Here is a 13,060-nt window from a genome sequence, read left to right as displayed (position 1 = left end):
GAGGGAGAGATTAATGATTCTAAAAAATGCATTAATGTTTATATTTATTGCTTAGTATAACAAATTAGAGATTGATGCTTCTATAAAAAATAAAAAGGCTTTTTAGCCAAAATGGTCACTGAAATTTTTATAACTCCTCACTTTGGTTCTTTAGATTTGAAATCAATAGAAGCAATCCCTGAGTTTGTTCACCATCAATCATTTTGGTCATTCCATAAAAAATCTTCATTAAATAAGGCTCATATGACAAAAATACCCTCAATTTTTGTCAAATCATTTGGTCCATTGTTCATTAAATTGTAGGTATTTTTGTTACTTTGCTCCTTATTTAACATTGACACAAAACCGAGCGCAATGGCATTCTAGGATTCATATAGCCGACCCCACTTAGTGGGAAAAGGCTTTGTTGTTGTTGTTGTTGTTGTTGTTGTTGCTCCTTATTTAACATTATTTTTCATGGAAAGACCAAAATGATTGATCGTGGACAAACTCAGGGACCACTTTTATTGATTTCAAATCTTAAGGACTAAAGTGATGAGTTATGCAAATCTCAAGGACCATTTTGGCTAAAAAGCCAAATAAAAATAAAAGAAACATTAATGCTATACTTTTCTTAAGACTCATAATTGTTATCACTTACAAAATGAAAATATGAAAGGGCACTACAAATTGGTGATCTCGGGTTCAAAATTCGCTGCTGGTGTGGAAGCCAGACTTGTGGCCAGGAAGAGGCTGAAATGTCTCTGTGAGTCTTCCTGGTCCCCGAAAGGGGTAGATAACCGTGGTTTGCCACCAGTTGTCCTCCTTAAAAAAAACATATAGGTTTATTATTTAAACATATGTATCAATGATAAAATTTGCTCAGTTTATGTAATAATATATGCAAAATATTTTAGGGAATGCTATTTGATTCAAAATTAATTTACTTATATTTTAAATAACTATATAGGTAAATATGTGCACATATGTATTAGTAATAAAATGTGTCTACACAAAATAAAGGAATGTAATTTGATTAAAAATAATGTATCCACTACTTTTTGTTTATGAATTTTAATTTACCTATTGTTTTTTTTTACCAAAATAATGTATCTACAATATAATTTTTACAAATATAATGTATCTACTACTTTTGTTTATGAATTTTAATTTACCTATTGTTTTTTTTACCAAAGTAATGTATCTACAATATAATTTTTACAAGAATAATTTACCTATTGTTTGATTCAAAATAACGTATATACAATAATTTACCTCCCAATTAATACGGATACAATTAATGCAAGTTAGAGAAATGTTAGACGATTCAAAATATATTATATAATTTTTTTTAATAATTGAAATAAATTAATTTACCTCCTAATTAATGCGGATATAATTAATATGCAAACTATATCACAAAAAAGGTAAATTTGTGGTATTATATGAATACAATTAATGCAATACAATACAATATAAACTTTTTTTGCTACTTTTAATTTGGCATAAATTTAGAGATTTGAAAAACGGACAATAAAGTATGAGTGGCACGAGTATCAATAAATTGTACTACTAGGCCAAATACTCTTATGTGGCTGCAAATTTTAAACTTGGATTTTTATTGGAGGTTTAAAGATAAATGAATTTTTATCTAGAAATCATGAGTTGTATGGGCAAAAATTTAAAGCACCCTAAATTTTTTACTAACCATGATCATGATTGAATCCTAACTCACTCAAAAAACTGAAGTGTAAGTGGGATTTGTTCACATTTCAACTCAAATGCATGCCAAGTCGATCATATACTTGATGGTTCCACCGTACACCCCCCCTTAATTAACCGGTTACAACCCCCCTAATTAACCGGGCGGCTGCGAACGTCACACTATCAAAAATGCTGAGCCCCCTAACCTTAAATTTCCCACCGCTTATGCAGCTACTAGATCAATAGCGGGACCCAGATGACGAAAGTGTAGATCCCATTGGTCCTTGAAACAAGTGGAACTACGTCACTACCCACTTCGTCGCAGGGTAGTTTTCCCGCATCCGCAAACTTGCCGCTATAAAAACCGGAACGCCAACAACTGGAAAGAGAGAGACTTGGAGTTGAACGCACAACACAACAGAGTGACCATAAAGTGGAAGTCTTGTAGTCCACAAGTATGTTTTTCTCTAACTTTTATGGTGTTTCGGAGTATTTAGGTTTTTTAAACGTCGTATCTTTAGTTAAAAAAATATAAAAATAAAGTCCTAACGGTTAGAAAGTCTGGAGTTCCAAATACTGGGGGACTATAAAACTCTCGTAGTTTTCATGCTCATTTCATCCTTCATTTAAGTACTGTTCTGTGTATTTTCTTATCTGAGTTTCGAGCTTCTTATATCTGTTGCTCTTATTTTCTGAAATGTGATTTTTGACTTTCCTACCGACTGTATTATCTGTGTAGGTGATGAAACTGTATGAATGTTACCTAAAACACGTTTAGGTTTGAGTAGTGAAGTACGGCTGCCTACCATAGTAATTTCATGAATAATCGCTGCTAACTTGACAAACGGGCTGCTGTTATTTGATTGTATTTCGGTTAGGAAATTGGTTTTGAGAAAACAATTGTTGTATACTGGAGGTGTAACTTAGTTTTGATTTTTTTTTTCTTTCTGTTTCTCTCATGTTTTCTTTCAGGTTTTGTTGTCTTTGTGACTCCTTTTGTGGTTGGAACAATGCCGATTTCTGTAAATTCATCGGACCAGGTCTGTGAAAATGGAATTCTGCATGTTGATTTACTACCTGCAACCAATGATGCCCATGGAGGAGTTATTGTAGACATGAAGGATGCTATGGACCCTCGGGACTTCCTTACGTTGCTTAGGGCTTCAATCTCACAATGGAGGGAAGAGGTACCGCTGTCTATGGTTTTTGTTGGATATGATCTTGTTCATTGAACAATCTTGGTTTAATAGTTTGATGACCTATTCTATTTGACTATATGGTGTGTTTTCTAATTCTGTAAACCAAGTTTGTTTGAGTAACTAATTGTTGTTATTGCTCTTTAGTTTCGCATTTATGCAGATTCGGCACTTTTTAATCTAGTATAAATTTAAAGGAAAACTAATGAAAAATGCTTGAAAACTTTGAGTTTTAATGATAATGACAAAATAAAGGGTAAAGTGAATAGTATCAAGATTGACTTTTTAGTGTAAAAATGTGGTTTTTCGTTAAAGTGAACAGTACAATGAGCTTTTCGTTAAAGTTCTCTAAATTTAAGTGATACATGCCATTGTGGATTGGATTGAGTTTCTTTGGTGTTGGAGATCATAATTTAGGGATTTCAGTTTGACTTGGTTTTGGATTGTCTTTTCTATATGCTTTATCAGATGAAACTCTTTTGGAGACAGACTTAAAATATTATGAGTTATCAATACTATTCTTTTTTTCTTCTTCTTGTTCTTCTCCACGTCTCTTCCTTTCCTCATGTTTTCCAACTGGTCAGATCCGCTGCTGTTGCAATCTCTTAGATGCTTCCAACTCTTCAAATCCTAATCTTTGATCCGCTGTTGTAGCTACAATCTGTGTGTGTGTGTGTACCATTCAATATGTCAGAGAATATGGTGTACTTTGATCCATCTTAATAAGATAACAATTATGGTTTGTGCATAAATTGACAAACCAATCGTCACGAATATAATGCATTCAGTTCTATTCTCGTCGCCTTTGGTGTAAGAGACTTTCAAATGGTATTCTCAAAATTTGAATTTTGGATAAACTGCTCGTTCTCAAAATTTGACAATTTGACATTGGTTTGCTAACAACAACAACAAAGCCTTTTCCCACTAAGTGGGGTCGGCTATATGAATCCTAGAACGCCATTGCGCTCGGTTTTGTGTCATGTCCTCCGTTAGATCCAAGTACTCTAAGTCTTTTCTTAGAGTCTCTTCCAAAGTTTTCCTAGGTCTTCCTCTACCCCTTCGGCCCTGAACCTCTGTCCCGTAGTCACATCTTCGAACCGGAGCGTCAGTCGGCCTTCTTTGCACATGTCCAAATCACCGGAGCCGATTTTCTCTCATCTTTCCTACAATTTCGGCTACTCCTACTTTACCTCGGATATCCTCATTCCCAATCTTATCCTTTCTCGTGTGCCCACACATCCCACAAAGCATCCTCATCTCCGCTACACCCATTTTGTGTACGTGTTGATGCTTCACCGCCCAACATTCTATGCCATACAACATCGCTGGCCTTATTGCCGTCCTATAAAATTTTCCCTTGAGCTTCAGTGGCCTACGACGGTCACACAACACGCCGGATGCACTCTTACACTTCATCCATCCAGCTCGTATTCTATGGTTGAGATCTCCATCTCATTCTCCGTTCTCTTGCAAGATAGATCCTAGGTAGCGAAAACGGTCGCTTTTTGTGATCTTCGCTAGATTGCTCCGGTCATTAGTGTGGATAAGTATATAAATGGATAGAGATAGGAAAGCAAACACAAGATATACGTGGTTCACCCAGATTGGCTACGTCCACGGAATAGAAGAGTTCTCATTAATTGTGAAGGGTTTACACAAGTACATAGGTTCATGCTCTCCTTTAATGAGTACAAGTGAATGATTTAGTACAAATGACATTAGGAAATATTGTGGGAGAATGATCTCGTAATCACGAAACTTCTAAGTATCGGAGTGTGGTGTCGTCTTGACTTGCCTTATCTGTCTCATAGGTAGATGTGGCATCTTCTCTGGAAGTACTCTTCCTCCATCCAGGGGTGGTATCTTTAACTGGTGGAGATGCACAAGGTAATGTATCAATTTCACTTGAAGCTTACTTGTAGTTTCAAGCTTGGTCAAGCGCGATACAAACCATGTAGTAGGAGTCCCCCAAGTCGCCGAGCTAGGGGGTCTGCTGAAAGAGGTGACAGACAAGGTAAGCAATCAGAGCTCCGACCGATTGTTCACCTTCTCCCCATCTTGCAGCAGCATGAAGGATAAAGAGAAGAAAAATGAGAAGAGATGATATGAGATACTTTTGCTTTTGAAGAAGTAACTTTCCACAGGCTTATTCTTGAACTGAGCTGGAGGGTTTTCTGGTTTCCTCCAGAGTATAAGGCCGACTGAAGAATTTGAGGGTAAAAACAAGTCCATCAAATCTAGAGTACGTTCCACCCTGCTGATATGGGATACTTTTGCTTTTGACAGAGTAATGGATGTATCGGCACGTGTGCTGTTACGCTTGTCTCCACATGCTTCCTTGTATCCTTCGCACTTACCCTATCTGTTCCTCAAGCAGATGCGGAATCTTCCCTGGAAACATAAGATGTTGAAGATGAGTACTCGAGAGCAATGCCAGGTAAGTAATCAGGTAAGGGGTTCCAGGCAGTTAGTTCCTGGCTGGAAGCTTGATTCCAAGTGCTGACTGATTGCTCTCTTTCTCCTTGTCTTGCAGGTAAAAACAAGGCCAAAGGAAAAGACAGGGAAAAAGCATGATATGGGATACTCTTGCTTTTAACCCTGATGATATGAGATATTCTTGCTCTAGTATAGCTTGTTTGCAGAGGTATTATCGGGGGGAAAGAAAGCTGAATATTTCGAAAGGCTTCGTTGGGAGTGCCCTCTCAGATATGATGAAGGGTTGAGCATTTTTGCAGGTCTGCCTGTCCGTTGGGGATGGAGGTCGACATATATAGGAGTCTCCCTAACAAGTAGTAATGCTATTCATTTACCCTGCTTGGTCATAGCACGGTAGTGGGAGCTGCCAGTTTCACATGTTTTAACTCTGTCAGAGCACTTTGAAAAAGTGGTCTGTGGTATCTGGCTCTCGAGATTCGGAGAGCGATGCCTCTTCGATTTTTGAGAAAGCAATCATGCTGGGGGTCTAGCTCTCGAGATTCGGAGAGCAGTGTCTCTTCGATTTTTGAGGAAGTAATCATGTTGGGAGTCTGGCTCTCGAGATTCGGAGGGCGGTGCCTCTTCGATTTTGGAGCAAGCAATCCTGTTGGGAGTGTTGTCTCGAATGTGAGTAAAGGTTGGGCATGTTTGCTAGTCTACCTTGCCCCGAAGCACAAAGGTTGACACACAGGAACTTTCCAATTATCTAGCAATGGTACTGTTCCTTTACCCTCTCTTCGCTTTTGAGAAAGTAGTCATGTTGGGAGTCTGGCTCTCGAGATTCGGAGGACGGTGCCTCTTCGATTTTGGAGCAAGCAATTTTGTTGGGAGTGTTTTCTCGAATGTGAGTAAAGGTTGGGCATGTTTGCTAGTCTACCTTGCCACGAAGTAGAGAGGTTGACACACAGGAACTTTCCAATTATCCAGCAATGGTACTGTTCCTTTACCCTTGTGGGTAATAATATGGTAGCTAGACCTTAAAAATTTATGTGTCTAAACTTTGTTAGTGCTGTTTCTTTGCTATTCTTTTACCTTTCTTGGTCAGAGCGATGTAGTGGGAGCTGCAAGCTTCACGTGCTCAACTTTGGCAGAGAACTTTGGCAAAGTTATCTGTGGTACCCATGAGCTATTGTTGCGTGTGGGAAGTGGGTGATTGAACAGTAAGATTCATGTGCTTTCTACTTCACCAGAAGTCTTCGACAGAATGCCCATAATTTCTGCAAAGCTGAGTGTGCGTGTGACAGGTGCTGACAAGGCTAGAATAGTAGGTGCCTCTTCGATTTCTGAGATCGGCCATCGTGGTCTCTGACCAGCCCAGCTTTTGAGAAAGCGAGCGCCTCTTCGATTGATTTGGAGAACGATGCCTTATCGATTTTTGAGAAAGCAATCATGCTGGGGCTCTGGCTCTCGAAGATTCGGGGAGCAGTGTCTCTTCGATTTTTGAGAAAGTAATCATGTTGGGAGTCTGGCTCTCGAGATTCGGAGGGCGGTGCCTCTTCGATTTTGGAGCAAGCAATCTTGTTGGGAGTGTTTTCTCGAATGTGAGTAAAGGTTGGGCATGTTTGCTAGTCTACCTTGCCACGAAGCACAGAGGTTGACACACAGGGACTTTCCAATTATCCAGCAATGGTACTGTTCCTTTACCCTCTCTTCGATTTTTAAGAAAGTAGTCATGTTGGGAGTCTGGCTCTCGAGATTCGGAGGACGGTGCCTCTTCGATTTTGGAGCAAGCAATCTTATTGGGAGTGTTTTCTCGAATGTGAGTAAAGGTTGGGCATGTTTGCTAGTCTACCTTGCCACGAAGCACAGAGGTTGACACACAGGGACTTTCCAATTATCCAGCAGTGGTACTGTTCCTTTACCCTTGTGGGTAATAATATGGTAGCTAGACCTTCAAAATTTATGGGTCTAAACTTTGTTAGTGCTGTTTCTTTGCTATTCTTTTACCCTTCTTGGTCAGAGCGATGTAGTGGGAGCTGCAAGCTTCACGTGCTCAACTTTGGCAGAGAACTTTGGCAAAGTTATCTGTGGTACCCATGAGCTATTGTTGCGTGTGGGAAGTGGGTGATTGAACAGTAAGATTCATGAGTTTTCTACTTCCCCAGAAGTCTTCGACAGAATGCCCATAATTTCCGCAAAGCTGAGTGTGCGTGTGACAGGTGCTGACAAGGCTGGAAAAGTAGGTGCCTCTTCGATTTCTGAGATCGGCCCTCGTGGTCTCTGGGGAGCCCAGCTTTTGAGAAAGCGAGCGCCTCTTCAATTTCTGAGATCGACCTTCGTGGTCTTAGAGCAGCCCAACTTTTGAGAAAGCAAACGCCTTTTCGATTTCTGAGATCAACCCTCGTGATCTCTAAGCAGCCCAGCTTTTGAGAAAGCAAACGCCTCTTCGATTTCTGAGCAGGCGCCTCTTCGATTTCTGAAGCTCCGTCGAGTGCAGATTTTTATAGGGGCTGGCATTAAGTTCCAAAGCACACTTGAATCTCCACCAGTAGAAGCTTCATTCTTGCACTTCTAAGATCTTGATTTGTCCGACCTCTTCTCTCTTCAACACCTTTGAAAATGTCTGGCCCCTCCGACCGTCGTTTTGACTTGAACCTTGTTGAAGAGGCAGCCCCGCCTTCTCCAGACAACATATGGCGCCCATCCTTCGTCTCCCCTACTGGTCCTCTTACCGTTGGGGATTCCGTGATGAAGAATGATATGACCGCTGCGGTGGTGGCCAGGAACCTTCTCACCCCCAAAGATAACAGACTACTTTCCAAACGGTCTGATGAGTTAGCTGTTAAGGATTCACTGGCTCTCAGTGTTCAGTGTGCAGGTTCTGTGTCTAATATGGCCCAACGCCTATTTGCTCGAACCCGCCAAGTTGAATCATTGGCGGCTGAAGTGATGAGTCTCAAACAGGAGATTAGAGGGCTCAAGCATGAGAATAAACAGTTGCACCGACTCGCACATGACTATGCTACAAACATGAAGAGGAAGCTTGACCAGATGAAGGAAACTGATGGTCAGGTTTTACTTGATCATCAGAGATTTGTGGGTTTGTTCCAAAGGCATTTATTGCCTTCGTCTTCTGGGGCTGTACCGCATAATGAAGCTCCGAATGATCAACCTCTGATGCCTCCTCCTTCTAGGGTTCTGTCCAGTACTGAGGCTCCAAATGATCCCCCTCCGGTGCCTTCTCTTTCTGGGGCTCTACCGACTGCTGAGACTTCTCCTAAGCAACCTTTGTGAAGGCTCCCTCTTGTGTGTTTATTTTGACTCATGTATATGTACATATTTGTAGCTTATCGGGGATATCAATAAATAAGCTTTCCTTCATTTCAACGTATTGTGTTAAATACACCAAAGCCTTCTTCGCTAAGTTCTTTGAATTTTCTTTTGTTGAAGCTTGTATGTTGAAGCTTTCTGAGTGGAGCATGTAGGTTGGGGTAGTGTTCCCTTAATTTCCCGAGTGAGGAAAACTTCTCGGTTAGAGACTTGGAAAATCCAAGTCACTGAGTGGGATCGGCTATATGAATCTTAGAACGCCATTGTGCTCGATCCTGAGTCATGTCCTTCGTTAGATCCAAGTACTCTAAGTCTTTTCTTAGAGTCTCTTCCAAAGTTTTCCTAGGTCTTCCTCTACCCCTTCGGCCTTGAACCTCTGTCCCATAGTCGCATCTTCTAATCGGAGCGTCAGTAGGCCTTCTTTGCACATGTCCAAACCACCGTAACCGATTTTCTCTCATCTTTCCTTCAATTTCGGCTACTCCTACTTTACCCCGGATATCCTCATTCCTAATCTTATCCTTTCTCGTGTGCCCACACATCCAACGAAGCATCCTCATCTCCGCTACACCCATTTTGTGTACGTGTTGATGTTTCACCGCCCAACATTCTGTGCCATACAGCATCGCCGGATTGATAAATATTTTATACTGTAACTGAGATAGGAAGTTGAGTACATTATAGGAGGTAAAGTCCTTTTAGTGCAATGTATGATGTTGATCGAATAATTCAGTATACCAGCTGTTTGATAGACATTACTGAATTTGTCAACAGCGTTTACTTCTCTCTTGATGGATATTCTAATCCTTTCTTTCTTCTGTGCAATACTTTTTCATATCCACTATGCAGAGAAAGAAGGGTGTGTGGATAAAATTGCCTATTGAACTCGTAAATCTTGTCGAAACTGCAGTTAAGGTAATTGCTCTGCATTACAATATCTTCTATTCGGCCTAATTGTCTCTGTGCAAATTTGTGTGATTTCAATGCAAAAGGCTGGTTGTGAGCTGCAATCTGCATTAGAAAGGGAACATGTCCATCTGAGGAACTAGCAGAATTTCTTGACAACAATATGTTGCTTTCACTATGTCCAGTATGCCACGGATCATAAATGATTTGGTTTATAAATCTACAAAAGTGCTGTGGTTGTTTGATTCTCATATACTTTGCATAGGATTTTCTATGTTGCAACTGTTTATCACAAAAAGGCAAGATTTCTGTCTTGTAGAAAAATAAAATGAAGCTATACGCCTACTTAGAGCTTGGAACGATATGTGAACTGATACTCTATACAGTACATAACTTTCAGAAATGTGTATATATAAAGCAAAAGGGGAACAAAGAACCTGATACTCTACGTAGTTTCTGGAACAGTAGGTTTTAACTTGAAGAAACCAAATTTCGGCATTGATTTCTTTTTATATTCTTCATTAAAAAAATAATAATAACAATCAGTGAATTAAGGTACATCCACATTATTTGATGACATTATGTCATATTCTGTCCGTTAATCTGAATAAATCCATTGACTTGGCTTCAATTTATTATGCTGAGGGCAGGAAGGTTTTCGGTACCATCATGCTGAGCCGCACTACCTCATGCTTGTTTATTGGATTCCTGAAATTGATAATACTCTGCCTGCAAATGCATCACACCGAGTGGGCATCGGTGCTATTGTTTTGAATGATAAAAAAGAGGTACTCCCTCTTATCTACTATTTATTAGCTGTTGGGATAAAATGTTGGTCTCTTTATGATCGAGCAATAGTTCAAATTGGATAATTAATAAATTGTCTCACAATTCCGTGGGCTTTCAAATTGGGTACATACTTCATCGCCCTTGTTCTTGTGTGTTTTGATACAGTAGGCTTATCATGTCTTCAGTTTAACAACCTTGTCGTCATTTGTTGTTGGTTTTGAAATAAGTTTTCTTCTGCATAGATGCTTGTAGTCCAGGAAAAGAGTGGCAGGTTCCAAGGAACAGGGGTGTGGAAAATCCCGACTGGAGTCGTTGATGAGGTATGTACCCTATGGTCGTGAGTACTTTTAGTTGTTCAATACTGTGATGGTCTTGAGTATATTGGACATTGATGGAGCCCTTCAATTGCAGGGTGAGGATATATTTGCGGCAGCTGTAAGAGAAATTAAAGAAGAAACAGGAGTAAGTTTCAATGTATACTGTTCATGTATTGCATTTTTGTTACCAATATTTATGGTGTAATGAAGATCACTAGTTTTAACTTCTTCAGATTGACGCAGAATTTCTGGAGATATTAGCATTCAGGTACAAGTTCTCTCACTCTTGAGAAATGTACGTTTTAATGGAAATTTATCATATGAAACTTGACTGGAGAGGGAAAAACCAAGTCATACATGTCAGAAAAGAGTCGCTAAACGTGATTAGAAGCTGAAAACTGAACCAGATTCTCCTAGTAAGCTTACCTGTGAACCAATACCATTGGCTATCAAGGATGTGACTGAAAGGGGCTCCCTTTAAACGTTGACGTTAACAGTCTCAATCACATAATTAATGGGTTCACACCACCCTCATGCAGTGTTCTGTTGTCATTTGTGTAATTCTATTTGCTTCTTGTGTAATACTTTTTGTCCTAGAGTAAATGACTTATAATTTTGCAATGAGCAACAGTGGGTACAACCAGATGTTCTCTTGCTGCTTAATTAATCTGGAAATCGATCTTACCACCCTTTCTATATTCTGCCTTCTAGAAATGCTAAAACCATAGCCATCGATCATTAGATTTTTGGCTTTAAATTGAAAAAAATGGAAATAGTTCAAATGCACGCTTTAGATTAGGCAAGTGATTATTTCACCAATCAGGTCTGGCTCCAACTCTATCTGTGACTCTGCTAATTCAATTACCTAACTCAAGCCATGCTTCTGATGAACAAAAATCCTATGAGAGTACCTCTACCGTGAGTCTGGAATTTGGTTGCCAAGTGTTTTTTATAGTTATTTGGCTTCTTCAGAGGCTTTTCTTCTAATAAATACCAAACTTGTTGAACTCCAAATATCATGATACATTCGTCGTTTTTGTTACATTTAGGCAAGCACACAAGGCATTCTTTGAGAAGTCGGATCTATTCTTTGTGTGCATTCTGCGTCCTCTAACCTTTGACATCCAAAAGCAAGAACTGGAGATTGAGGCAGCCAAGGTAGCATTTGGATAATAATGTGAACTTAAGCAATTGTTACTTTTCATACGCATACTGAAATTCGGATTATTTCATATATTCTAGAGGGGATTGAGTCATGCATTCACCACAAATTTGGGACATTGTTTTGTTTCATGCAGTGGATTCCACTCGAGGACTTTGCAGCTCAACCAGTCACCCAGAAACATGAGCTCTTCAAGTACATTCTTGAACTTTGCTTGGAAAAATTAGACAGAGAATATGCTGGATTTTCTCCACTGCCTATAACATCAGTTTTTGACCATAGGTTGAGTTATTTGTATTTAAATAGGCAGGATATGCTGTGCCTAAGTTGTTCTGATCAGTCATAGATATGTCACTAAAACAATTTGTTCTGTCTTTGTTTTATTTACGGATTCCGAGGCAAGACCCGGGGAAACATCCCGTTTACCAAACATGACGTCGAGAGTTTCAAAATCACTGGTGCTCGATCTAGTGGTATTTTTATAGGGATTCATATTTTTTTCTGTAACCTCTACATCGTTATATATTTTCAGTTTATATTCTCTGTGTTGCTCTAGTTTTGTTTTATGTTTGTCATGTTTCTAGTCACAACACCCGAAGGCCTTGCTTGGTCTCAAGGTTTCGATAGGATTTGATGGGAATGGATAACTATATCCCAGGTGGAAGGGGCTTGGAATTGATAAGCGTGTTTATGTCCGTTCAATCCAATTCAACAGACCAAACGAAAGCATAGATGATAAATTTATGGTGTTGAGATCCTGTTCTTTGGATATTGTGTCTAGAAACTTAAAAATAAAAATGATATCGACATTATATACATATTTTGCCATTTTTCACCAGATGCTTTTCAGTTTTATTTTTGTACTGCACATTCTATATTTATTTATTAACAATATACTTAGATGGAAAAAATATCAACATTCTTGCTCATTCATACTATATCATCATGTGCATAGTAATACTATGTAACGTTGCCATAATCGCACGTAAAAGTTGCTTCTTTACAACTAAGCATGTGCAATTGGTTGCTAGAGAGAACCGTCAGTTGTCGACCCTTGACTTTGGCCTTCGGGTCGGTGACAATCCCTCTTGGCTTTCCTTTTTATCTCTCCTTATTATCCTATCAGACAACCATCTATGTTGTGGTGGCTCTCTCTTTGGCGAGAAGAATGTTTGTGATTGTGATCACTCTTTTGCTTTCCCAAAGGTTAGCTTTTCTAAAAAAAAACAAAATTATTATTATTAGGAGGGGGAAAGTTCAAA

General features: G+C 39.3%; 1 protein-coding gene across 1 annotated transcript; it reads left to right on the top strand.

The window, feature by feature from the left end:
- Positions 1–2,012: 2,012 nt before the first annotated feature.
- LOC114819603 (nudix hydrolase 10-like) lies at positions 2,013–12,336 on the top strand. Its single transcript, XM_029088832.2, has 9 exons — positions 2,013–2,138; positions 2,656–2,870; positions 9,474–9,539; positions 10,181–10,318; positions 10,562–10,639; positions 10,731–10,781; positions 10,870–10,904; positions 11,686–11,794; positions 11,935–12,336. Exons 2-9 carry the CDS (start codon positions 2,694–2,696, stop codon positions 12,142–12,144), a joined length of 864 nt encoding a protein of 287 aa, XP_028944665.1. The 5' UTR covers positions 2,013–2,138; positions 2,656–2,693; the 3' UTR covers positions 12,145–12,336.
- The last annotated feature ends 724 nt before the right edge of the window (positions 12,337–13,060 follow it).

Source organism: Malus domestica, chromosome 11 (assembly GCF_042453785.1).
Source record: "Malus domestica chromosome 11, GDT2T_hap1".
Lineage (NCBI taxonomy): Eukaryota > Viridiplantae > Streptophyta > Magnoliopsida > Rosales > Rosaceae > Malus > Malus domestica.
The sequence above is the reverse complement of the archived record's forward strand: the minus strand, read 5'-3'. Positions and strand labels throughout refer to the sequence as shown.

Excerpts from the sequence above, each read along its gene's own strand:
- LOC114819603 (XM_029088832.2), top strand. The coding sequence starts at position 2,694 with ATGCCGATTTCTGTAAATTCATCGGACCAGGTCTGTGAAAATGGAATT. Across the intron at positions 9,540-10,180 it reads TTGTCGAAACTGCAGTTAAG|GAAGGTTTTCGGTACCATCA; the intron begins GTAATTGCTCTG and ends TGCTGAGGGCAG. Across the intron at positions 10,782-10,869 it reads AAATTAAAGAAGAAACAGGA|ATTGACGCAGAATTTCTGGA; the intron begins GTAAGTTTCAAT and ends TAACTTCTTCAG.